At 52.6% G+C, this 24,621-nt stretch overlaps 1 protein-coding gene across 9 annotated transcripts in view; it reads right to left on the bottom strand.

The window, feature by feature from the left end:
- Window positions 1-7,338: 7,338 nt before the first annotated feature.
- LOC116750637 (core histone macro-H2A.1) overlaps window positions 7,339-24,621 on the bottom strand; it is an 80,418-nt gene continuing 63,135 nt past the window's right edge. For 8 of the 9 annotated variants that reach the window (XR_004349050.1, XR_004349051.1, XM_032625532.1 and 5 more), the window contains 3 exons: window positions 20,167-20,256; window positions 17,395-17,569; window positions 7,339-8,119 (listed from right to left, as the gene is read on the bottom strand). Coding sequence is in view for 7 of the 9 variants with exons in the window: in XM_032625532.1 (XP_032481423.1) it covers window positions 7,954-8,119; window positions 17,395-17,569; window positions 20,167-20,256 (431 nt within the window). In the remaining 2 variants the exon portion in view is untranslated. Of the gene's footprint in view, window positions 8,120-8,360; window positions 17,570-20,166; window positions 20,257-24,621 lie in introns of those variants that run through there. The other variant, XM_032625537.1, reaches the window with a different exon arrangement.

Here is a 24,621-nt window from a genome sequence, read left to right as displayed (position 1 = left end):
CGCGCCTCTGGCTGTGTTGTTGTTGTGGTTTTCCAACCGAGTGTGGAGGTGGCAGACAGGGTCTCGAGGGTTCTACATCATTGTGATTCTGCCCTGTGCTGTGGTGGTCTGGACAGCACAGGGTCGGGCACACATCCTGTCCGGGGCATGGTGGAGACTCACCAGGGCCAACGTGTGCTATGTGCTTGTGATCACAGCCTCTCTCTCCCTGTGGCAGAGCCAGAACCTAGGCCTTGGACTGAGATGGCAGCAGGACCTGGTCCTCCTGTTACGGGGCTGGGGCTGTGAGAAGCTTCCTGACTCAGACTTGTATGTCAGGTCACCAGGAAATGCTGCCAGTGGCCCATCAAGGACACCTGCCCTGGGGTTAATACCCTGGCCTGTAAAATGTGTGCCCCCAGCCTCACCGGTACACAGGCAAGGGCTCTCGGCTGCCATAATTCAGAGGTTTCTCCTGCACACATTTCCCACTATTTTCCCTGTTTATTGATACTGTGGATTTAGCATCTAGCCGGAAAGGTTCCATGTCCACACCCTTTTCAAATCAAGAGCCAGGGGAAGCAGAAGCACCAGATGCCATGAGATCCAGGCTGTGGTTAGCAGTGTGGCAAGCTGGTGCCAAGCTGAGGCCTAGTGCCAACATCAGCCTTCGCTCTGAAGCCTCTCTGTACCCACATGAAGCCAGAGAGCCAGCGGGGTGTTACCCCTGGCTGACTTCTACAGAACCAGAGTGTCAGGAATGGCCCCGTTCGCCCCGTGCTTCCCACTGCCTCCTCTGAGTCAGGCGCTCTGCCTGATGACTGGCCTTCGAGGTCCCAGCAGGCTCGGCTTGACCAGTGATTCATGCAGCCCTGAGAGAGAGCCCCTCTTCTGCCCCAGACCCTCTGGGCGAGGCACCGAGGGTGCTGCAGGGTGCAGGGGCTCTGGTCCCTGGCCTCGTAGAGGGTGGGGTCTTCTCTGCTTTCTCACTGCTGTACATCCAGAGCTTAGCACAATGCTTGGCCCAGAGGCTCAGGGGATGTGTGAGAATGAACGGCGCTTGCTATCTGATGGGGAGACAGCCACGTCCACACGTGAGAGCTGTCCAGTAGGTACAGTGCTGGGACTGGTGGGTGTGCAGGCTACCCTGAGGGAAGATACCTGTCTGGACAGCGGGGTCAGGGAGGAAGGGAGGTCTAAGAACAGAGACCTGAAGGATTGAGCAGGATTACAAAAAGGCGGCAGCAGCGTGTTCCAGGCTGAGGAACTGACACGTGCAAAATCTTGAAAGCAAGATAGGAGTGGCCTGAAACAGAGTCGGCACAGATGGGAAAGGGAGGCTGGAGAGGAAGACCAGCCTTCCTCGATTCCCAGGCCTTGGTAGACTTTGTAGGCAGCTTCTAAACTTCCATGGGTCCCGTTTCCTTATCCCTTTTATAAATGGAGACACTGACCATCACCCCGGGCACCGGGAGGATTGAACCAGCAGTGTGCATGCAGGTCTTGCATGCTAGAAAGGGCTGAGTGGGGTGTGGTGATGGTTTCAGGGTGCTGTCCTCTGAGAAGCCCTAGGGGTGGCTGGGGACACATAAGGCAGTGGAGGCTTCAGGTGAGGGCCCCCTGGGAAGCGAGGTCCCCTGGGTGTCATCTCAATGAATGCTGGCAGCATCCTCCCAGGTGTTTGGATTTGCCCATAATTAAATCCTGCAGGGGCCGTCAGTGGCTGTTGACAAGCATATCATAAGTACTTGGCTAAGTCAAAGTTCCCCGAAGTTGGCGCCCCCCCTTGCCCAAGGTGACATTTCCCTCCGGAGGATGTGTAGCAGCGCCAAGTAAGTGTGTTCTCTCCTGGGGCTCGGAGGCCGCCTCGAGGTGGGAATCCGTAGCCAGGACCTGCGGGGACCCTAATAAGGAGCTGCCAGGGTTCAATTACGCGCCCAGCCCGGCTCTGCACTGTTTGACTGACAGCTCATTACCCTGCTGCCATTTTGGGGCAGTGGAATTTAATCTCCCAGATGGGAAGCAAATCAATTTGCCCATCGGCCGCAGCTGAGCCTACTTGAACTCAACTCTAATTTATTCTCCTAAGCTTAGGAAGCTTTGTGGTTTCAAGGTACAGAAATATCAGGTTTCCCAGCCAGACTGGGCATGGGGTACATAGGTGGATGTGTCGAGAAGGTCGAGCCTGGGGACCCACCTGGACCAGCTATGGTGGCGGCCTGCCCAAGAGCTCAGGCCTGGAAGGGACTCCTGCCAGCAAGGCACACATGACCTGCTTACATGCGTTCTAGGGCCGTGTTCCTCTGTGTTGAGGTCGTATGTAGCTCTGGCTTCTGGGCTTTGGACACAAGAAGCTTTGCGGGGTATCATTCTGGGACTGTGAGCTTTCTACCCTCCCTGCAGTGTCGTCATACACCCACAGCCCAGACAGCGACCTTTAACTTGTAACACCGGGACAGATTTCAGGACCATCTGTGGCCTCTTCCCCGGTGATTACGTTACCTGCGGCGTGTGCTCCAGGGCACATGACGGCGCCCCCTCTGCTGTGGGCGCTGGACCGCAGCGGGCTCTGGAGGGCAGTGTGGGTGCCCCCACTAAGCACGCTCAGGGGAGTGTTAGCGGAAAATGCACATTCACAGGGCGGGACAGGCCAGGGAGGGCCTCTCTGAGCAGACATTTTAGCTGTTTTACAGAAAACTGAGCCCTGGCTGATTCTGTTCAAGTTGGATGTCTCTCTGCATGTCCCTCGATTCTGCCTCTGCTGGCACAGAGGGTCTGGAGTCTCCCTCCTTAGGTGAATGAGAGCGTGTGTGTGTGCATGAGCGTGGGTGTGGGAGGGTGTGTGTGTGTGTGTGCCCGTGTAAGCGTGAGTATGGGTGAGTGTGTGCGTGGATGTGGGCCGGTTTGGTGGGAGAATGGGAGTGAGGGGAAAGTGCTGTCTGTGGAGAGAGTATTTCTGAGGCTCTTTCTCTGAGTCTGACAAAGGAGCCCCTGGCTGGGTTGGTTTTTAGGGGTCAGGGAAAGGCCAGTCTATTTACACACCTTTGCTGAGGAGTATGGAGGGGCGGTGATGGGGGCCGGGATTAATGAGCAGTTTTATTGCCTTGCCTGTCAGGAGGGTCATGCGATATTATTTTGATATCGGGGCCCCCAGAAGCAAACACAACGGGCCAGGTTACAAATGGAAGAAAAGCCAAAGAAAAGGTGGCCTCACCCCTTGCCATTGAGCGTTTCCCTTTCTTCTCGGCCAGGGTTGGGCCCCAGACACTCCTCCCGCCCCCAGTGCCTTCAGGTGGATCGCTTCAAGGCGGCACCAAGGCCAGCTCCCAAGATAACACTGGCCAGTGGCGCCTGGCCGTGAAAATTAAACATCCCATTTGCTAATGAATAAATGGGCCACGCCATCCCCCAGCCACCATGGCCCCTGATGAGAGCTGGGCCAATCAGGGTGATTGACGATGCAGCCTGAGTGACACATAAGGAAACAAGGGGATTACCTACCCTCTGAATTGACTGGCCCAGGCTTCCACCTTCCCCAGAAAGGCAAGACTTAAGAACAGGCCAGCCCAGCCGTGGTACCTCAGGATTTCCAGGGGTTTGTGATGGGATGAGAGAGGGAAATTACTGCCCATCTCTTGTTTCCTCCCCTTCCCCTCCCCCCTCCCCTCCCCTTCCCCTCCCCCCTCCCCTTCCCCTCCCCCCTCCCCTTCCCCTTCCCCTTTTCTCTTCTCTTTTCTTGCTTCTTGCCTCCTTTTCTCTGTCAGGGCTAACTGTAGCTGTGACCAAACACAGCCACCTGACCCTGAATGGGAAGGAGGAATTCTGCCAGATAAACACAACCACAGATGGACAGCTCCACATGCCAGGGGCAGGGCTGGGGGTAGAGCCAGGGCTGACATGGCTGCCTGGCTGCAAGTGGGGTGCAGCCCTGGGCTTCCCAGCACAGGGACACAGCGAGCTTCCCCGGCTGGGGCCGAGATGCCTGTGCACCATCCGGCTACTTGTCACCTATCACCTTGCTCTCTTGGCCTAGAAGATTCCAACCTTTCCCACAAAGTCTGGCTCTAGGTTATCTGCTCCAAGAAAGCCTCCCTGAGCACTCTCAGAGTGCCCATGGGTGCAGCTCCCTGCACTGAGCCCCTCCCTGCCAATATAGCAGCTGAGTCTGTGGTTCACCCACTCTGCTGGACAGAAGCAGTGTCTCACCTGCTTTTGCAAGAGGCCCTGATCTGAGGCTTCATTCATAGTAAGCACCCAATAAGTCTTTTCTCGGCCACTGGATTGCTTTAAGTACACGTTTCTATCCGCCTATCATCCAACAGGTTGTGTGTATGCCCCCAGGGCCAGCTGCGCAGGACGTATCAGTGAATAGGCAAGAAGCCCGGCCTCACTGGAGCAGAATTTGTGGGTACATAACAAAGGAGAGGTCAGTCCCAGGGGGAGAAGGGGGGGAGCTCTATTTGTAGGGTCAGACAGCTGGGTTCAAACCCCATTCCACCACTGATAGCTGTGTGACCTTTCTAATCTGTAAAATAGGGATAGTATGGTTAACCTCATAGGGTTGTCATGAGAAGTAGATGAAATGATGGATGTAGAGGACCCGTGTACATGTACGCATGTGCCTGTGTGCACACAGACGCCACGTGCGCACACACACACACACACACACACACACACACACACACACACACACACCGTAGTTATTATGGTCAGTGTGGTCCCAGTTGGAGCCACGGCGCTGTGTTAGATCTCAGGTGTCACTTAAGGGAGCTCATGAGGCACGCTGACGAAATCGTCTGGACTTTTCAGGGCAGAGTCCAGCTGCTGAGGGCAAAGTTTGATCCTCAGAAATAAGCGGGAGGGCGTGTTTCTGCTGCTGCCACCATCCCAGGCTGCATCCCAGGCTGCGCGGCCCCGGAGGAGTGGCTCCGCTCCACAGCCCTCACTGCAAGCCTGCCTCTGACACAGCTCAAGGCAAAGGGGAGGGCGGGACAGCCGTTACCTCTCCAGAACCTGCAGTTTTCCCCCTTCACAGAATAATTTCACTTCTGGTAAATTTTACTAAGTGCAAACTTGTCTTCATTTGAGGTATGTGTATATTTCAACTGGTTCCTTGTAGTTATACCTTTTTTTTTTTTTTTAAAGTAATGAACTGTTTTCTTTCTTCCCTGAAAACATGAGACTGACATCAGAGAACAATTTTTGATCCCAGTTTTAAAAAAAGACTGGGTGGTTTAGCGATGGTGGGGTTCCCAGGCTGGGGGTTGGCTCTCTTTCCCTCAGTTTCATTGGAAACAATTTCTTCAGTGAGCCCACAGCTCAGGGGCACAGCGCACTCTGGATTATTGAAAGTTTAGAAACATTTAGCTGATTATGGTAAATAATTCACGCAAATCCTGACAAATGCAATCTATTCTTTTGTGCAAGCTCAAGGAAGAGCAGAAACCTGCGGCCCTTTCCTCTCTTGACTTCCCAATCCTTTTAGCGACATCTAGTGGACGATCTCCACTAAACACAGGATTGGCTTCTAAGGTGTTCCTTCTACAGGGTCATCACAAGGAAGAATGAGTGGTACCCACAAGAGACTCAACACAGTGCCAGGCGCACAATAAATAATCAGTATCACAAACTCATAGTAACCACAGCGTACTTCTCATCACCCTACACGCTGCAGATTCTACCTGCAGAAACAACGCTCTTGGGTGAATAGCTACTCGGTGTGGTTTGTCCAGGCAGACAGTTTGCTAATATTATTTATGGAGTGAATTCATTTTTAAGATGCATCTTCTTTTTCTTCTCATTGTTTTTGTTTTTATTTTCATATTGGAGTATAGTTGGCTTACAATGTTGTGTTAGTTTCAGGTGTACAGCAAAGTGATTCAGTTATACATATACACGTATCTATTCTTTTTCAGATTCTTTTCCCATTTAGGTTATTAGAGAATACTGAGTAGAGTTCCCTGTGCTATACAGTAGGTCCTTTTTGATTATCTTATCTATAGTAGTGTGTACATGTTAATCCCAAGATGCATCTTCTTGAAAAGGCAATGATAAACTTTCTCTCTTTTTGCCAAAATCTAATCAATAAGTAGGAATATGTCATCTATACCCAGTAAAGATCTTGGGGAAACAATGTAAAAAGTTTTAATAACACCTTACGTTTAGGAAAAATTTGAAAAATCTTTCAGGTGTGAGTGAGAAGTAGCTGCTTTTAAACTGAAAAGATTGGTTGTGTGATGGCTTAGGAATTCTATTTTGATTTCATTAAGCACAGTTTGGAAAGGAAAAATGATCCTTTACATTCATCCATGATGTGCAGTGTGCTGCGTTATTTCCTCCTGGGTAAAGTCTGCTTTAGAATCAGGCACATTTCTTTTTAAAGCGACAAGAGCAGTCTTCTGTGCATTTTAGGCTAATTTAGATTAAGGTGAAAGTACCTTCTAAAGCAAATAATGTCTGCGTTTTGCTAACAAGTTTAATTTTTATTTATTTTTGGCTGCGTTGGGTCTTCGTTGCCACGTGGGGTTTCTCTAGTTGCAGCAAGCGGGCTACTCTTCGTTGAGGTGTGTGCACTTCTCACTGTGGTGGCTTCTCTTGTTGCGGAGCATGGGCTCTAGGGAGCGTGGGCTTCAGTAGCTGTGGCATGCAGGCTCAGTAGTTGTGGTTCGCGGGCTCTAGAGCACAGGCTCAGTAGTTGTGGCACACGGACTTAGCTGCTCCGCGGCATGTGGGATCTTCCCGGACCAGGGATTGAACCCGTGTCCCCTGCATTGGCAGGTGGCTGCTTAACCACTGCGCCACCAGGGAAGTCCTTGCTAACAAGTTTAGGTAACCAGAGTTAAGCTACTCTGGTGCAGCTGGGATCATCCCTAAACACCCACAGCTGCAAGAAGGCATGTAAAGGTGACAGCATGTCTTGGGGGCCTTGGTGGTGGCACCTTGCCTTTGGAAAGCTCCTGGCAACAGGAGCCTCATCCTGTAGGAACAACAGACCCAACAAAGCCCCAGCAGAGGGCTCAAGGCTTCTGTAGCTCCATCTGGCAAGTGGCCCAGGGGCTCTGGGTCCAGCCATGAGCCAGAGAGATCGTTGGGAGGGGGCAGATAGCAGGAGAGAGCTGGGCTAGAGATCTGGGCTGGAGTACCAGCCGCCCACTTGCCACCCACATGGCTTTTGGTACATCTGCTTCCTCATCCATGAAATGGGGATCAGGGCCTGAAGATGCTCTCCCCACCCCAGGGGGTGCAATGGCCACTGTGGTGCTTCCTGGAGGTGGGCTGCCCCACCCAAGGTGCCCCATCCTGTGACGAGAGAAACCGACTTAGGACTCAAGGGCACAATAACTTGGAACACACCAGTCGCAACAGTTTAACATTTTACTAAATCAATTCACACGAATTCCAAATTGCAAATATAATTAAGGACAACAGATTCTGTTCTGCCTTTTAACTCTTTCATTTTCAAATCCATCATTAAGACAAAAAGTAAACAAAAATTAAGTCTGCTGCAGATTCATGATTTTTCTTCTTGAGGGGGAAAAAAAAGAACATTATAGTAAAAAGAATGCCACTGGGTGTACAATAAAGCACCACGACACATGGTTACAAAATGGGCTTCCTGGACTCTGCCCCACGTAGAAGACACTGCTCTCCCCGCTGCTCTGCGTCAAGCAGGATTTCATTAAAATAAAACTATAAAATCTCCTAGGTTACACTAAAGTCAGACACGGTCTGGAACACAGTGCTTAACAACAGTAATGTCAACTATCAGTGCTAACGTAAAAACATTTTAGAAGGTCAAAAACAATTAAACTGGAAACCAAAACCTTATTTTCCCTAGATGAGCAAAACTGAAAAAAATGAAAGGGTTCCCGCCTCCCACTAGAAGCGGAGGGAATCTTTTTTTTTTTTTTTCCTTTTCTTTCTTTCAAATTGGAGGCGGGGGCACGGTGCGGGCTGGTTCTGCAGTTCCTCAGCCTAGTTGGCGTCCAGCTTGGCCATTTCCTGCACGTAGATGCCTATACTCTCGCTGTCAAAAAGCACAAAATACACCGTTTTGATGGAAGAGGACATTGTTGACACGAAGTAACTGGAGATGGCCTTCAGGATCAGCTGAGCTGCCGTCTGCTTCGGAAAACCGTTCCTGCAAGAGAGAGAACGACGGCTCAGCAACTAGGGGGCCATGGCGGCCACAGGACCCCCCTCCCTGGCCACATCCTCCCTCCGCGAGCCCCTCGAGGCCCTCTGTGCTGCAGTGGCCTCGTGTTGGGTCAGGGTCCACAAGTGGTACTCGACCTCTGGCTGCCTGTACACAGGCGTGAGACAGCCCAGTGCCACCAGACAGGGGAAGAATGAGTAGACAGAGAACTATGGCCCGCAGGAGAACGTGCTGTGCTCTGAGAGGCAGCATGCCAGCAAGGCGACAGAATCTGTGTTTCGCGGCGTGTGGGCTGGGTGTAGTCTCCCGCAGGCAGGGTGAGCGCCCACGGTTCTTTTCCCAACATCACCGGGACCAGCATGGGCCTTGAGACACAGCCCAGGCTCCCAAAGGCCCCCCGGGGGTCTCAGCCTCAGGGACGGCTGGAGGCTGGAGCTTCTCCAGGAAGCACGAGCCCCCATTCACGCTAGTAGAGGGTTACATCCTTCACACTGGCCTTCAGATTTCATGGGCGGCAGGAATCCACCTCCCGGCACACACCAGCTTGGACACCCCATAGGCCCAGGCCTTGGGGAGCTGCGTGCAGGTCGTTACCCTGGGACAAGTAGGCTCTTCATCTCAAGGGACAGCATCCCAGTCTCCAAGCCAAACTGGTGTGAATTCCCATACAATTCCATTTAAAGTAAACGTCACGTGGCAATTCTGGAGGCAGGGGCTCAGAGCTCAGGCAAGAATGTGAAAGCAGGACTAGGAGGACGGGCGCTCCTCGCTCTGTGTGTGCTGGGGCTGTTCCTGGTCAACGCTGCAGGTGCAGGAGGACCCAGGAGGACCACGGCAGCACTGTGTCAACTTGCCTAGTCTGGGGGAAATAACGTGGACTTTGGAGCCAGTGGCCCTGGATTCAAATCCCTACTGACCCCGGTTTACAGTCCAGGATACTGAGGGTGAGAGTGAGGGGCTGGTCTCCATGGGGATTTCTTTGTTTCTAAGCAGATCGTCTTCAGTCTGCCCTGAGCCTGCGGGTCCAGTGGAGTCCGAAGTGCTGGGTCAACCTGGCAGTTTCGGCCGGGGCTTTCCTTCGGATGGGGTACCTGCTGCCAGGTGAGAGGTTTTCAAATGTGTCAGGTGCGGGATTTCTCCTAGGCTCACTCGCTAACTGCCATGAGTTGTGGACCACCTCAGCGGCTTCTTTTGGAGGGTCACACTTATTCTATTGTCAGCACTCAGGGCTTTTCAGAGCCTTTCAGGGCCAAGGAGAAAACCATTCTTGCGACTTTTTTTTTTTTTTTTTTTTGCGGTACGCGGGCCTCTCATTGTGGCCTCTCCTGTTGCAAAGCACAGGCTCCGGACGCGCAGGCTCAGCGGCCATGGCTCACGGGCCCAGCCGCTCCTCAGCATGTGGGATCCTCCCAGACCGGGGCACGAACCCGCGTCCCCCGCATCGGCAGGTGGACTCTCAACCACTGCGCCACCAGGGGAGCCCCCCTTGCGACTTGTTTTTGATCAAACAGGGCTTCACCCAGCTTGACAGTGGACCCCTAGCAACTCGTGGACGCTTTAGAAGCGAAGTTCCTTTTTAGAGGACCAGGGTGTCACCCCAGGCCCGTTCCCAGCCTGTGCAGAGGAGCCTGCGGGCAGTAGTAGGGTGTGACCTAGAGTTGGGGCCCATCACGTGCAGGTACCTCCCCTACCCCCAGGCACAAGGCACTCCTGCCTGGCAGCCAGCACACACGAGCCTGTGAACCAGACCAGGGTCAGAGTCTGAGAGAGAGCTGCAGGGGCGTTCCGGCCAGGCCAGGGCTGCTGGACAGGCGGCTTCCTCCTGAGGAGACCCTGGGGCTCCGACCACCAGCAGAGTTGGGGGGACCAAGAGGCGGGCTGGGATGGAGGGTGGTGGGAAGAGGGGCTGTGCTGGAAGTGGGGAGGGTGGGGACCCTGCGTGGCAGGTGATACCCCTCGCACCCATCCCCACTTGGGGCCTTGCAGGCTCAGTCTGGGAAGAAGCTGTCCTCACAACACCTGGCTCGGCCGCCTTGACTATTTTCACAGGAGTCGAGGAGCACAAAGGCTACACTGTCCGGAACAAGACACGCGCTGGAAAGCACTGGATGGAGTGAACCCGACCTTCTGCTTTGAGGGCCTCTCCGCAGTGAGTGTGTCGTGGGGCACCCAGCTCGCATCCTTATAGGGGCCGCCCTTCCTCCAAGCAACCCTACTCCTGAGGCAGGGGCCAGGCCAGCCATGGCGGAGCGCAGGCACAGGGTCACGCGAATGAGAGCCCATTTTAAACATCTCACAAGGAGCAAGTGTTTACTCTCCTGCTGTAAATACAGGAGCTGCCCTAAGGACTCATTTCGTTCCTGGTGAGGAAAGCCTGAGGCGGCGGCAGCCCCTGGGCAGACAGGCGGGAGTGGGCAGGGCTGCGAGGCTACGGCAGGACAGCGGGGCCCGGCCCGCCACTGGAAGCAGCCTGCGCTCAGGCCAGGGACTCTGAGGGCCGCTGCCCAGGCAGAGCTCGGCCTGTGGGCACGACCTGGCTAGGCGGGGGCTGAGAGAACTGCAAAGAGTTGCCTCTGCACTGGAAGCCCGAGACCACGCTCCACCAGCCCCAAGCTCCCCCACTAAGGGTGCCCTCCTGCACGTCGCAGGTGAGCTGGGCCGAGGTGAGGGCCTGTGGAACTTCCCTGAAGAGCAAGCTGTCTGTTGTGTGGCCTGATGGTCACAGCCCATCTCCTCTGGTGTTTGCCCAGCCTGAGCTGACCCTGGCCTGGGCTTCGTGAGCTGCCCTTATGCCACCCTGCGGCCGCTCTGCCCGAGCCAGGGGAGGTGTGGTGCGGTGCAGAGACGCAGGGTGTGGCCGCAGGGCCTCCCGTGGAGCACCCGCAGCAGGCTGGTCACGCCGCCTATGCCCAGCGCTTTCTGACACAGACCTTCTCCCACAGCTTTCTATGCCTCTGCCTTGGACCCTTGAAAAGGGATGTGTGACTCTGACCGAAGGGACATCAGTTCCTGTTCCTCTACATCAACAGTTCTCAACATTAGCCTCTGTCAGGATTACGGAGGGCCGGCCGAGACGCAGGCTGCCAGGCTCCGCCCAGGAAATCAGATGAGGTGAGCCTGGGGACCATGCTTTGAGATCCACTGTTCTACACGCACTCAGGGTGGGCCCAAAGGTTAAGAACCTGCATTGGGAAGAAAGGTCGGGATCAAAGGTCACAGACCTGCAGCCCACGCCTGGATGCCCTACTGTTAAGGGAGCTTGGGCTGGTCTGGCCTTGTCCTTTAAGGTTGCTGTTGGGTGAACTGTGAATATGATTTGTTTCCAGGAAAACCTCTTGTTGACAAACCTATCCCTCTGTCTGAGGCACTCACAGCCTAAAGGAGAGACCCAGCCATGGGACTATGGCCCCTCTGGACCACGCAAGCCGCCAGGAAGGAATGGAAGAGGTGATGGCTTTCCTGACATTTTCAGGTGGGTCCCAAAAATGTTTTCTAGTAGGCACAGTTACAAGTATTTGTAATGAAATGGAATGTGGAAGTGGATGCTTTCACAAGCGTGCTTTACATGCAGAGGCCCTGCACCCTCAAAACAGGGGCAGCTGTGGCACACGCAGTGGCCTGGAGCCACACAGGATTTGCGTCTGGGCCCTGTCTCTGTGCCTTGTTTCCCCACCTGGTGAAATGGGGTAGGTAATCAAGTATTTATTACCTGGGGAGGCTGTGTGTATCGAACAAAATACTGTACAGAGAGCCCTCAATCGACAGTGTCATCTCTAAAGTGGGTAGTCTCGAAGGGTCTTTCTAAAGGCCCACACAGTGGGAAATGGCCTTCCCAACCCGACCCCATGATAGCTGGGACTGGGTGACTGCTGCTATCTTTGCTGCTTCCCTGTGCTGACAAAGTCAGCGTCAGGGCCCCAGAGGGCTGCTGCCCGGGTCTGAGCTGTCCAGTTCTCTTGGAGGGCCATGGGCATGCTGCGGTGTGGCAGGGGCTCCGTCGGGGTTCCCTGGTGCAGTACTGAGCAGCTTGAGGAGAGTGGCTTGCCTATGCATCTCACTCATCTTGTGGCTTCTCGGCTGGCTGGCTGGGTTCTTTTGTTGAATAACCACAGCCCTTCTGGCCAGGTCTTTGTGCCGTCCTCCCCATCTCAGGCTTACTGCTTCTGTGACGGTCACTCTGTTCTACTGCCGTACCGCGTCTGCCTTCTGGATGAGACCAGATGGCACCTCCTCAAGGCGCATTAGAGCAAGGGCAGATAAGGGCTTCTGCACTCCAGTCAGATTCCAGTTTCAATCTTAGCTGCCCTCGGGAGCAGGCGTTCACCTCTCTTGGCATTAGTTTTCTCCACTGGAAGATGGCAGTGACGACAGCGGTGGTGATGCAGAGGCTGCTCCCCGTGAGATGGGTGCCCCTCCTATTCCCATTCGGCTCCTGACCCTGCCAGCTGTGCTCACGCCAAATGTCTTAAGTTCCCCTGCGGCCAAGCGCTTCCCACCCCACATGGAGTTTATCTTAGACTTAGACCTTTTTTATTGCCTTGACCCGACTAAGAAGGTGTCTGAGCTTCCCCCTGAAGTCGCTCCAGCTATGTCTGCAACAGCCTTTCCCAAGTGTCTTAGACCTCAGTTTCCCTGGCTGTTGCAAGGGGACCCCATGGGCTACCTCCCACCTGGTGCCCTCCTGGATCACCTGCCCAGTGATGGCCGGGGGCTGTACACATTGGTTGCTTGTCCACTGTCCCATCTGATGGCAGAGACGTGAGTTCACAGGGCCACAACACAGAAGAGGATTTACTCCCTCCAGCTGTGCTGAGCCCCTCCTCATCCCTGCTCTTGGTGAGCTCAGCCTCCAGGGCGGGACAGGGCAGATGCTAAGGACTCCAGGCCAGGGGCTGTGCTGAGCCGGCTGATCAGGGACCCAGAGATCGCTGTGAGGAGAGGCTGTGTCCTGGGGGTTGGAAAGCGTGGATGGATCTTCTGGAGGAGAAAGATTAGGAGCCTGACCCTGAAGGCTAAATAGGAATTAAAGCAGATTCTGGATGGACTCTGCTTTTTTTTTTTTTTTTTTTTTTGCTGGACCAGGCCACCTCTCTAATTGTCTTGGCTGTTTGGGAGATGGCTAGGGCAGGGCGCCTTGGCAGCCTGGGTGACATGGGCAAAATGTCTGTCACCCCATGTGGACCCTCCTCTGCTGGGATTAGGTTTCCCGCACACTGTGCTCCTAGGCGTTCCTGTGTTCTGTCTGTCTGGCTTTGAGTAACTGCCCAGCCAGAGACTACTCCATCCAGAGGTAAAGGGCAGGCTATCAAGGTCCTGAGCTGAGAGCAGTGGGTTATAAGAGGGTGAAGCTAAAATTCAGAAGGGGATGGTGATGGGCCCAATGCCTCCAAAGCTAGAGAGAGGCCAGGGCAGCACAACCCAACAGAGGCCTCTTACCTTCTCTCACTCCAGGGCTCACGTGTTTTGAGTTAATAAGTAATTCTCCCCAATTCAGTTTGTCTCTGTCCTTTATATTTGTCTTCTGAGGCCCACACCGAGGGGGGTAGGGAGGCTGACAGCTCTGCCTGGGCAGGTCAGGGAATTCCAAGAGGTGTTTCCAAGGCTCTCTAGAATCCTCTCACACAGAGAGCGCAGAGGCAGTGGGGTGATCCTCTGGCAGGATGCTCGGAGGTGGGTCTGTTGACCAAAGGGGACAGGAGGCAGGGGTTCCATGTGCCTAATACCGAGAGCACTGAGGCCAAGGACCTCTGAGCAAATTCTGGCTCTACCAAGTACACGCCGTGTGACCTCTGGTGAGTGACTTGACCCCTCTAAGCTTCTGTGTCTTTGCCTTTGAGTGGAATTAATAGTGCTGCTCACTTTGTGGGATTGTGAGATACTGCAGACGAAGGGGTTAGCACAGCGCGTGGGACTCAGTGAATACCCACAAGTGGTAGCTTCAAGAAAACAAACTGGCTTTCCTTTTAGGCTCATAAATCTAAGGAGAGTTTAATCAAAGCCCCAAACTAGCTATTCCCCAAGTACTGCCTCTCTGGAGAGGGATTGTCCCCTAACGTCAAACAGAGCGGAGGGAGTGGGGTATCCATCAATACTGTGACCAGGATGCCCAAGGACAGGAGGTCCGGATGCCAGAGGTGGTTTCCCGAGGCCAGGGTTACACCCCGGGTCTCATTTGCCTCCAGTGGGCTTTAAGATTGGCCCCCAGTCTTGGGGGCCGATGGGCTGGAGGAAGGGAGTTGTAAGGCTGTGGTCATCGTCCACATGCCCAAGATGCCGGGCCTCAGCTGAGAGAAAGTGATCCCACAGCTCTTTACCAACAAACATGTTTTGCATTTATATTGTTTTAATTCCAACATGACTTTTATGCCAGAGACACTGGATGCCACAAACAAGCTGTTTTATTTCCCCTCCTAAACCCCACTGTGATTTACTGGCCGGCTCTGGTATAATCCCAGTCTTTGCTCATGAAAGAGAGGGCAGCTGTTTACACAGCTCTGTGGGGCAAGGTCTGCCCGACAGATGTGGGGCTGGGTGGCTATGCACATGTGCTTGACTTTGGCATTCCGCCCTCTTAAAAGCTTTCAACTGATTATTTTTTAAAACTTTTTACTCCGTGAAAAATGTAAATAAGTTTGTAATAACAGATGCTCTTTTATGGGCATGACTTTTACGCTTCAATTAAAATTTTCCCACTAGTCATATGAAAGAGCATGAAATTATTACCTCCAATAAAGGCTCCTATTGCTTCTCTCCTCGGAAGCACCTCTCATCAGAGTAGATCAAAGTGCATCCGAAACACTAATTAACTGAGCCTCAGAACCGTGTGTGAGGAAGGGCAGTCCCTTAGCCTCACTAGCTGATAAGGCAGGCCAGGGACAGAGAGGGTGATCCATTTACCAAAGGTCACACAGCAGCGCAATGCTGAAGAATAGAACTTCCATGGGAGGTGGGGGGCTGGGAAGGTGGGAGAAGCAGGAAGTTAGCTAATTATGCTCAGATCCAAAAGCACTTTGTAAAAAAAAAAAAAAAGGTCTTGAATTGACTCTGGGACTGAATCGGGCACCTATACACCTCTCCACAGTTCCTGGGAAAGTTTAACCTGCTGGGTGCTTGCTGACCAGCTTATGAAGGATGCTCGTCTTCGCCAGGTGCTCTTAGAGCCGACTGAAAAAGGCTGTTTGTTAGATGCTCTAGCTCTGTCAGCTTTGCTTTCAACAGGCATTTAAATGGTATTGACTTTTAAAATGATGCTCAACAGATGCTTTTGGCAGAAGCGAACAGAATGAAGATGTATGATGACGGGAAACATAGATGGCAGTCCAGAACAACAATCGTGTCAGCTCTGGATGTCCCTGCAGAGCTCGGCACAGGGTGGAGTGAGTGTGGGAACGCAAGGCTGGGGGCCGTGTGCGTGTTCACCTGTCCTCTGCTCAGGGCCCCTCCCCCGACACCAGCTTCTTTGTGCTAGTAAGCCCCAGAGGAGAGCCCACTGTCAGTGCAGAGGACTGAGGGGCCCTCACACAAAGGAGCACCTGGTCTGGGAGGCCTCGGCTGCCCGGAACTGCAGGGCCAGGGCCAAGGCCAGGAGGGGAAGAGAGGGGAGGTGTGGCGCCCACAGCTCACCTCCAGGAGGGACTGCAGAGGAATGCTCCTTCTGTCCCAGATGGAGGCAGGCAGTGACAGAGGCTCCAGAGGAAGATCTTTTCCCACATCAGGTCCTCTGGTGGGTCCACCAGTCACGTGTGACTGCCCCGGCCCACAGGAAGCCCTGGGGCACAGTGCCTGTCTGCCTGTAAGCAAGGCCTTCTGGGTACAGCGACTAAGCTCTGCTTGAGCAGATATGACAGGAATTCCGCCCGGACTAGCTCTGTCCCTGGCGCTTGGGGTGTGGGACCCGCAGTGATGGCACTGTTCAGGGAAGCAGAATGACAAGGCCCGCCCAAGATAAAAACAGCAAAATCCACTCTCGGTCCTCCTCATGGGCTTGGAAGAGAAGTGCTTTGAGAAGAGCAGCTTCCTGTACACACACGGAATAGTGCTGAGGACTGTGACTCAGGCTCTCCCAGGAGGGCGATGCAGCCTGCGGTGTCACGGGACGTCAGCGTGCTGGGACCTGTGTTGCCACCGCACAGCCCGCCTTCCTCGGGAACTGGGAGGGACTGATGGCAGAGACCCTGGAAGGCTCCCGATCTGCATGGGAAGCCCCAGGGATGATACAGAGTCCGGGGCTGCGGAAGCTCTGAAGGCCAGTTTCCCTTTGCTTCCGTGCCCCATCCAGATGGCGAGCCTTCCAGAGGCCTGCTGCTCAGACCCTTGGTAGGGAGGACCGTGGAGATGTGGCAGGCAGTGAGACACAGCCTCGGAGGCAGCCCTCATAGCTTCATCGTGGCAGAGAGTTCTCAAAGCATGCTCCCTTTGGAGAGCTCCTTTAATTTCCGAGCAGTCCTGAGAGGCTGCGTGGGGGGGCGGTCACATCTATTCTACAGAGTAGGGGGCTGGATTCAGACGGGGGGTTAATTTGCGTGCCATCACGCAGCTGGTTAGCCAGGCCCGAGCCCGAGCCCAGGGCTGCCCTGACAGGCATCTGGGGGTGCACCACCCGGGAGCGGGGGTGGTTGGGGGTTGTGGCTGAATCCTGCCTGCCTCAGCAGCGGCTCAAGGACTACACCCCCTTCCAGTGCGGGCCCTCTGGGTTGTGTGCCTGTCTTAGGGGCAGTTGTGCTGCTCCCCACAGCCTCCGTGAGCCTCCCTGGGGAGATTTCAGGGCTGGGAGGTGGGGGAGGCCCAGCCCTATTTCACTCTCACGTACCTGCCCACTCAGATCCACCCCATCAGCAGGGCAGTGAGACACGGGGAGAGCAGGCAGGTTTTGGGGAGGTGGAGGATGCTGGGGTTCGGGGACAGAACTGTAACACAGCTATATGGGCTGGGTCTGGGAGGGGCTCTCCCACTCAGTATCCCTGCATTCACGCCTCCCCACCCACCTAAGGTCTGGTCTTAGTGTCCTTCAAGGGTCACCTTCTGTGATGACATCTGCTGTCACGGCTCAAGTCTGATTCTCTCCTCAGGCTTCCTGTCTCCCTACATCTCTTCAACTGTCCCTCACAATTACTTAATGTCTGTGTTCTTCCCGATTTCGAGCTTCCAGTCTCCTCAACAAAGGCAAGTGCTTGAAAGTAGCCTTAGCCGACCATGGGCACAGTCGGACCTCCCTGCAAGCATGGGCCACATACGCAGGGGGACAGGCCGTGGGCCCTTACCTGCCACTGCCGATGGATGGAAAGGCGATGGACTTCAGCTTCTTGTCATCCGCCAGGGCCAAGCAGTTCTTCACTGTCTTTTCCAGAAGTTCCTCACACTTGTCTGCACCCCAGACGGGACTGTTACAGTGGATCACAAACTTGGCGGGCAGGCCATGGCCTGCGCTGACAGCGGCTGGAGGGGACAAGACAGAAGCAGTGAGCTGGGTCCCCCTGCAAAGCACGCGTGCTAGGTGCCGAGCCCAGGCCGGCTCTCCAGCTCCAGCACGTCTGCCCGGGCCCCCCGACCACCTGGTCCAGGAGGGCTGCAGCTGCCTGCTGCCTGGTGATTCCCACGGAAGCTCGAGCCGGAAACTGCTTGTCCTGCAGTCTCCTCCCTCGGTGGCGGGGTGGGGTGGGGGGATGCCAAGCCAACCCCCACCCCTGGAAAGTTGGCGTTAGGACGCATGGCCACCAGGAACTTTAGCCAAGGTCACAGTAAACCCTCTCCCTACCCTCCCAGAAGGCCGAGCCATAACCATCTAACTTGACCAAATGTGTCAGAATGTTTGTAGCCTCCAATTAATTGCCTTTCGGGGTTCTCCAACCGCCCTTTCCTCAAGTGGATTCATGTGTATTTAATTATGATGTATCAATACCTATAAATCTCTGACACAGTTCGGAACAAACCTCCTGGGAAAGTAACCCAGATAGCATGTCTGCTGCCCTGTTCTTCTCCCTGACTAACCGATCCTGTTAGTTCTGACAGAATTAATTGGACAGTGCTTTTAGGATGGAACTATTTTCCTCTCCTAGAAGAGGAGCCTTTTTCCAACTACAGATCTCCACAGCAGACTTGCCTTTCCAGATTTGTTCTCATTCTCTGCCTCTTGTCAGATCTGAAGACACTGGTCTTGGGTCTGCTCCTACCAGGAAATATATAACAGGCCAGCCCATGTCTCCCAGAGCATGTTCCAGGATTCCTGTCCCAAAAGTTGCAATGTAAAGGTGGTGGTTCTGGAACCAACGGGTCTGGTGAGTGCTGCCTGGGAGACTTCTATGCAGGAGCACACTAACGTCTCCACCACTGCTCCAGTAAGACACCCAAACTTTTTTGACCAAGTGTTTTCTAAACCCACTTTGTGACGAACACCATCAGTGCTATCCAAGGGGTCTGGGCTGTTAACGGGTACCGTCTGTCGCTAGGAGAACCTGGAGAAGAGTGATTTATGGGAGGTGTCTCATGCTGCAGTAGCAACTGCTCTGATCCCAGAGTCACAAGTCTGATTTTGAGTCCTGGCTCTGCTTGCTGACTGGTTCAAGAACTGTGGGCTTGAGACTGGGGGGCTTAATTCACCTGCATGTCCACGTGAGAAGTAACTGCTAAACTATGCATTCAAAAGACAAGAAATGTGTTAGCAGTGATTATCTTTGGACAGCGGAACAGGGATATGTTCTATTATTTCCTTGATACTCAAAAACTATTTTAAAACATTTTCTAAAATAGATCTTAAAATCAAGAACGAAATGTGTTCTTGCTTTTGAAACAGGCAAACATACCTTCAGCTGTGCTAAGTCTAACGGGTTTGTACCAGCTGTGGCTCTGGTGTCACCAGACAAGTTTGGTGTGTGGCAGCATCAGGGCCACCTCTTATCACACCTCCTGCTGAGGGTCACCAAATGGGCTTTAACTGGAGTACCAACAGGAAGGACCCTGGGCTGGCACAGAGAGAGGTGCCAGTAAGGGGCTGAGGAAAGGCCAGGAGCCCCTGGCTGGGTAGTTGATGCTGTGTGTGTCCTCCCTGTTCAGTGTGGGCGGTTCCAGCGGGGAACTGCCTGGAAGAGCTCAGTAACTGTGCCCCCACCAACTCTCTGCAATGCCATGCCCTTTGCAGGCAAAACAGAACTGGCAGAGCGGAGGTCAAAGGCAATGCCACCCTCTTATCCCCGCCAGGACCCGTGACTAGCCCGGGATGGGAGTTTGTGCGTTAGTCACTGGGCAAAGAGAGGTAAGGCCTGGGGTACCCTCAGAGAAGGTTGTGTGGCTGTCACATAGTAACTGTTGATGCCCATATTAAGATTCGTTTTAAAAACGAACAGGATTGGAAAGACAGACTTGGGAACCATCTAGTAAGAAGAGAAAACTGGAGCCCAAAGGGGAGGAAGGGAGTGGCCTGTCCTCACATAGCTGGTGGGGTGAGCCAGCCTCACCCACTGTTCGGACTCCCAGGTGCTCGGGAAACCCTGTGTCCACCTAAAATCCCCAAATCCAGGCTGGCATCAGTAAGAAGTGCCCTGCCTCTAGTTCTTAGCAGTAAATTCTCCTCACGTCACATTCCAAGTCATCTTCTTACACCCCTCTTATCAGGAAAGGTGTAATTGGCAAACGAGAGATGTATATTTACATTTCTCGCATGAAAAACACAGATGGCTGAATGAAAGTGATTCATTTGCATCTCTCATCAGCAATTTTGCAGATGGCTCAGTATCCCTATCTATACTTCTCAGCTCTTAGATTTGCCGAACTTGGCTTCTGTAACTGCTTAAAATTTGAGGGCTAGACATCAAACACTTAGAAGCTATTTTAAGTAATGAAGAAAAAACTTGGAAAGGCAATTTCCACAACCCTTAAGTTCCCCTGACAATTTGTATGTGATAAAAGTCTAACAGGCTTTCTTCTGCCTCCGTCTCGGAGACAGCCACGCACCTCTGAATTCTAAGTCGTCCTGTAAAACCATTTCCCTAAGGCAGCATGCACCACGCCCAGATCAGCACAGTGCCTCCCCACCTCACCTCCAGCTACTTCCAAGGGCCCGTTCTTTTTCCGGAGTTCCAGAACAGCTTCCACAAACTCCTTGCCACCCTTCTTCTCCAGCGTGTTTCCTAGACAAGGACAGGGCGAGGTCAGATGGCCATCCTTGAGTCTCAGGGCACACACAGACACTTAGCATGTCAGGTGATTACATACTAAAAATGATCTGACTGGCTAAATGTCCAGACAGCTGCAAGACAGGAACAAAGCCCTGGCTGAGTCAGAAAAGTGACGTTTCGAAGAGATTCACCATCGGCCAGTTACCACTCTGCACTGCCGGTCACCGAGCTATCTTTGCTGCCTCTTATCTGGGGGTGACTCGGGGTGATCCTGGACATGCCAGAGATGCGAGGGAGATGGGAGACGCCTGTTCTCTGCAAGCACGCCTGTCCTGCATGCTTTCCATCAGCGTGAGAAAGCAGATGGTGCCGGCTTCCAAGGCTGATGCCTCCCCCTGGATTTTCTTTCCTGTCTCTGGGGAGAAGCCCCAAATAAGGAGGTTTTAGAAGAAGCACGCCGCGCTTCCATCAGCAGCTAGCTCTCCTCTTGGCAGCAGGCCCGGGAGAGAGCATGCAGACTTGGCCACCTCGGGGCCAGCACTGTTACCATGCTTAGTTCCTATTTTGCAGCTCTGGTGTCATATGTGAATACAAAAAAAAAAAAAAAAAAAAAAAAAAGGCTTCAGACAGTATTTCCTTAATCACACAAATGATTCAGAATCGTTTTAGGTAAAGGAGAGCAACACCAGAAACAGAGCTTAAAGATGAACTTGTACACTTAAAGAAGGATGACTAACTGTTCAGGACCAGATCTTAAAAAAAAAAAAAAAATCAAATGGAGGCAGGGAGCAACTCTTCTTGAATTAGGGTACTTGGTAAGTAATCAACTCTTGCTATGAAAGCCAAGTTCCCAAATAAGATTACCAACACCTATAAGGTCTGTGGGTTAAACGTCTCGCATGGGACAGCAAGCAGCAGTCAAAATCGTCCTTTTAAGTTTGGCCAGAATGGGGTCTTAGTCTTCCATAAGCTCTGCTTCCTCAGTTGTGCACATTTTAAAGTACATTCCTCAGAAGAGGATAAAATACTCCCCTTAAGATTCACCATTTGTCTTGGAAAATTCAAGGTGCCCTTGGCACATTCTGGTATGGGTCAGTGAGGGTGCACTGGGATGCACCAGCCCAGATTCTCTTTGGATTCACCCTGGAATGACCAGGACTGATTATCTTAGAGAAACCTGCCTCATTTGCACGCTGTTCTGGTGGGGTGAACTAACCCCAGGAAGTGCCTAGAAGGAAAAGCAGACAGCCTGGGCACTGTTACAGGTAAGACGGCACAGGGCTAATGGCAGGCACTGCCTATAAGCCACCCCACTCTAGGAAGTCTGGGGGCCTGAATGAACGTGAGCAGCAGGCCACCACCCACAAGGAGCTCTCGGCTAAGAGATGGCCTGACTGTCAGACAGAGATTAACTTGGGATCCCTAAGGTGGGATCCAGCGTCCCTCCTCATTAGCCCAGACTGCCCACAAGCCTTCACCTGTCTTGGAAAGCAGTGAAGTAGGCTTTAAATGGCAGAGGTGTCCAGAGGGAAAACACATCCGCTTCAGAGGTTTTTACCGACAGTGGTGGCAGCCTCTGCGTGTTTCTGACAAAGTTCAGCATCAGAGACAGTGGCCAAATGGGCTTAAGGGAGCAGGCTTGGGCCTCGTGGCTCAACTCCACCCACCAGGACGTGGAGAGTTTGAGGGTACAACCCAGGTGAATGAGGCCCAATTACAGGTTCACCCGAAATATCCATGCAACCGAGAAAAATGAATCCAAAGTCTGAATCTGCTGGATCCCAAATGCTGCTGCCCAGCTGTACCCGGTCTGGCCTTCCCTCCTCACCCATCCTCCACCTTGAAGGATGGATACAAACATGCTCCAGGCAGGACTATTTCAGGTCCACATTCTCTATCCTATCTACTCTTTAGGAGAAATGGGAAATTTGGAAGGTAAAGTAAAATCAGTGTTGTATTAATACTACCAACTCCTTTCTGAAATAGAAAAATATTAAGAAAATGGGCTGATTTATAATTAAAGGTGTTTTATCTTAGGAAGAGTGTTTACTTTAAAATTTTTACTTATAATTAAATCTTGCTTTAATTAGAAGTGAAATTTGCACGTTAAATTACACTTAATGCATTTCCCAAACTTAAAAATTGAACCCTAGATTGCAGGCAATCAACCCGGTCAGGACTTGACTCCTACACACACATATGTATGCACATGTTCATGTAGACACACGTGTACTTTTTAACAAGAAACAGGCCCATTTCAACTGTATCGTCAACACTCTGAATGTAAGACTCTTGCTTTTTAGGCTTAACTTCAGGGTTAATCATAAGGCAATTGGCTTATTTGCCCCCAAGCATAAACATGTGTTACTCCCATGAGAGAACAAGAGCATTATTTCATGCTTAGAAAGCAGGCATAAGTATCAGTGTTCAAACCAGCCTAAGCGAAAATTTAGGCTTGGACAAACGTCAGGCTCAGCCTGTGGTCTATTTCACTGTTAGAAAGAACTTTCGATGGGTAAAAGTTAATCACTGGGGCTAAGCATTCCTGCACTCGCATTCCTTCTTCCAGCAGTCTCGGGACTCAGGAATTCACACCAAGTATGAGAAGTGGAGTGATTACATCCTCGTTTCCTCTTTTCCCCTCTCACACATCAAAGTGGGAACTGGAACCAATTGAGACCATGTGTGAATCTGGTTGATCACTGTTTTGGTATTGCAAGAGATCTGGGTTCAGTACTAGTTTGGAATGGTTCGCTGAGAAAAAGCACTGAGGTGGGCTTTGGAAGACCTGGGTTCTGGTCCTGGCACCGTCTTTCCTCCTTGGCCAGTCAGGTTGTCTGGACCTGCTGTGACAGTATCCACGAGTGATGTACGACGTAACCTTGGCCGAGCTCTCGGACCCGAGTTACTTACATGTCACCAAGGCTACTCATGCCTAACCTGTGCATATGAATGGGTTAAGGGCAAGCATGTCAGAGAGAAAAGCATAGCACTGCCATTATTCCAAGGAGACCGGTTCCACTCGTGGTTTAGGAAGGACTGGGCTCTTCTGGGGGCGGGGGGGGGGGGGGGGCAGCTGGCTCTGCACGTTACCCCGTCTGGCCCCCCGCCAGCCTCAAAGCCTCCAGCTCCACCTCCTGGTGTGGCTAATCCTGAGGAAAACACTTTCACAGCCGCAGCAGGCTGGCCCCTTCTTCCTCTCCCTGAGCCTGGGCGAGATTCTTCTGCCCAGCAAGTTTCACAATTGCCATTTCACCCGAAGTTCTGGATGGCAGGATGAACCTAGGCCTTAGTCACTCCTGGCTGAAAGATAAGCCCTCAGCTGTTCGTTTATTTAGTTTCCTCCAAATAAGTACTTCCCTCCCATCAAGTTTTCACTTGGTTAAGAAAGGAAGTATCTTTCTCTTAAGCTGCCTGACTTAGGAGCTCTTAAACTCCTCCAAAATCTTGGGAAAGGGGAGTTTATTTTAATTGCCTACAGCCTGATTTCATTTGGGCCTGGCAGGCTTGGCGAATCCTGACTTTCCATCCAGTTTGTCTTTCTATCCTTGTCCAAAATCCAAAATGCCCAGGAGAGCAATTAGCCCAAATCAAAGTGGCTGGGGCAGACTGTGAACAGCAGGCTTTGTGAGTGACACTGAACAGAGCCGGACAGCTACAGATTGCTAAGCTGTTGCACTTCCAGTGTCTGGGACACTCACGTGAGTCTCAACAGCGTCATCCCTTCAAGATGACTTCACTTTTGCCCTTACTAGAAATGTATCCATTCTCTTTGGAAGTTGGTGTTTGAATCTATACTCAGAATGCTGCTCTCAGCACCAGCACACCGACTGTAAAAATCATATACGCACCTGAGAGCAAGACCTTTGCAATAAGCACCTATCACGAACCAGGCAATGAGGCAGGGTGCTTTGGTTACATGACTTAACATAATTCTCTTCATCACCGTTATTTTACAGATAGGGAAAACCAAGGCATTGAGGAGTTACGTGACTTGCCCAGGCCCCATAGCCAGTAAATGGTAAGGTTAGGATTCAGGATCCTTCTACCCAGCTCCAAACCTGTACTTTTTTGCCATCACACCGGGATGCCTCCTCATTATAAAGGCCCCTCAACACATTCTTAAAGCAGGGCACTATCTACGTTCGTGCAGTGGGTCTGCAGTCACAGTACTTGGCACGCCACACGCTCTCTCCGCCTCACCCCACCCTCAGCTACTCAGTGCCAGAAGCCAGCTGACCACGTGTGTCAGCTGCCGAGGAGAGGAAGGAGCTTTCTGGGTCTAGGAGAGTGTTTCTCAAGAGTGATCTAGGAACAGCACATCAGAATGAGGTGGCTTCATACACGTAAGGCCTGAGAACCCCTGAGTGTGGGAGT

This window comes from Phocoena sinus, chromosome 3 (genome assembly GCF_008692025.1).
Source record: "Phocoena sinus isolate mPhoSin1 chromosome 3, mPhoSin1.pri, whole genome shotgun sequence".
Taxonomy (NCBI): Eukaryota; Metazoa; Chordata; class Mammalia; order Artiodactyla; family Phocoenidae; genus Phocoena; species Phocoena sinus.
Note: the sequence above shows the minus strand (reverse complement) of the source record. Positions and strands in the feature narration are given on the sequence as shown.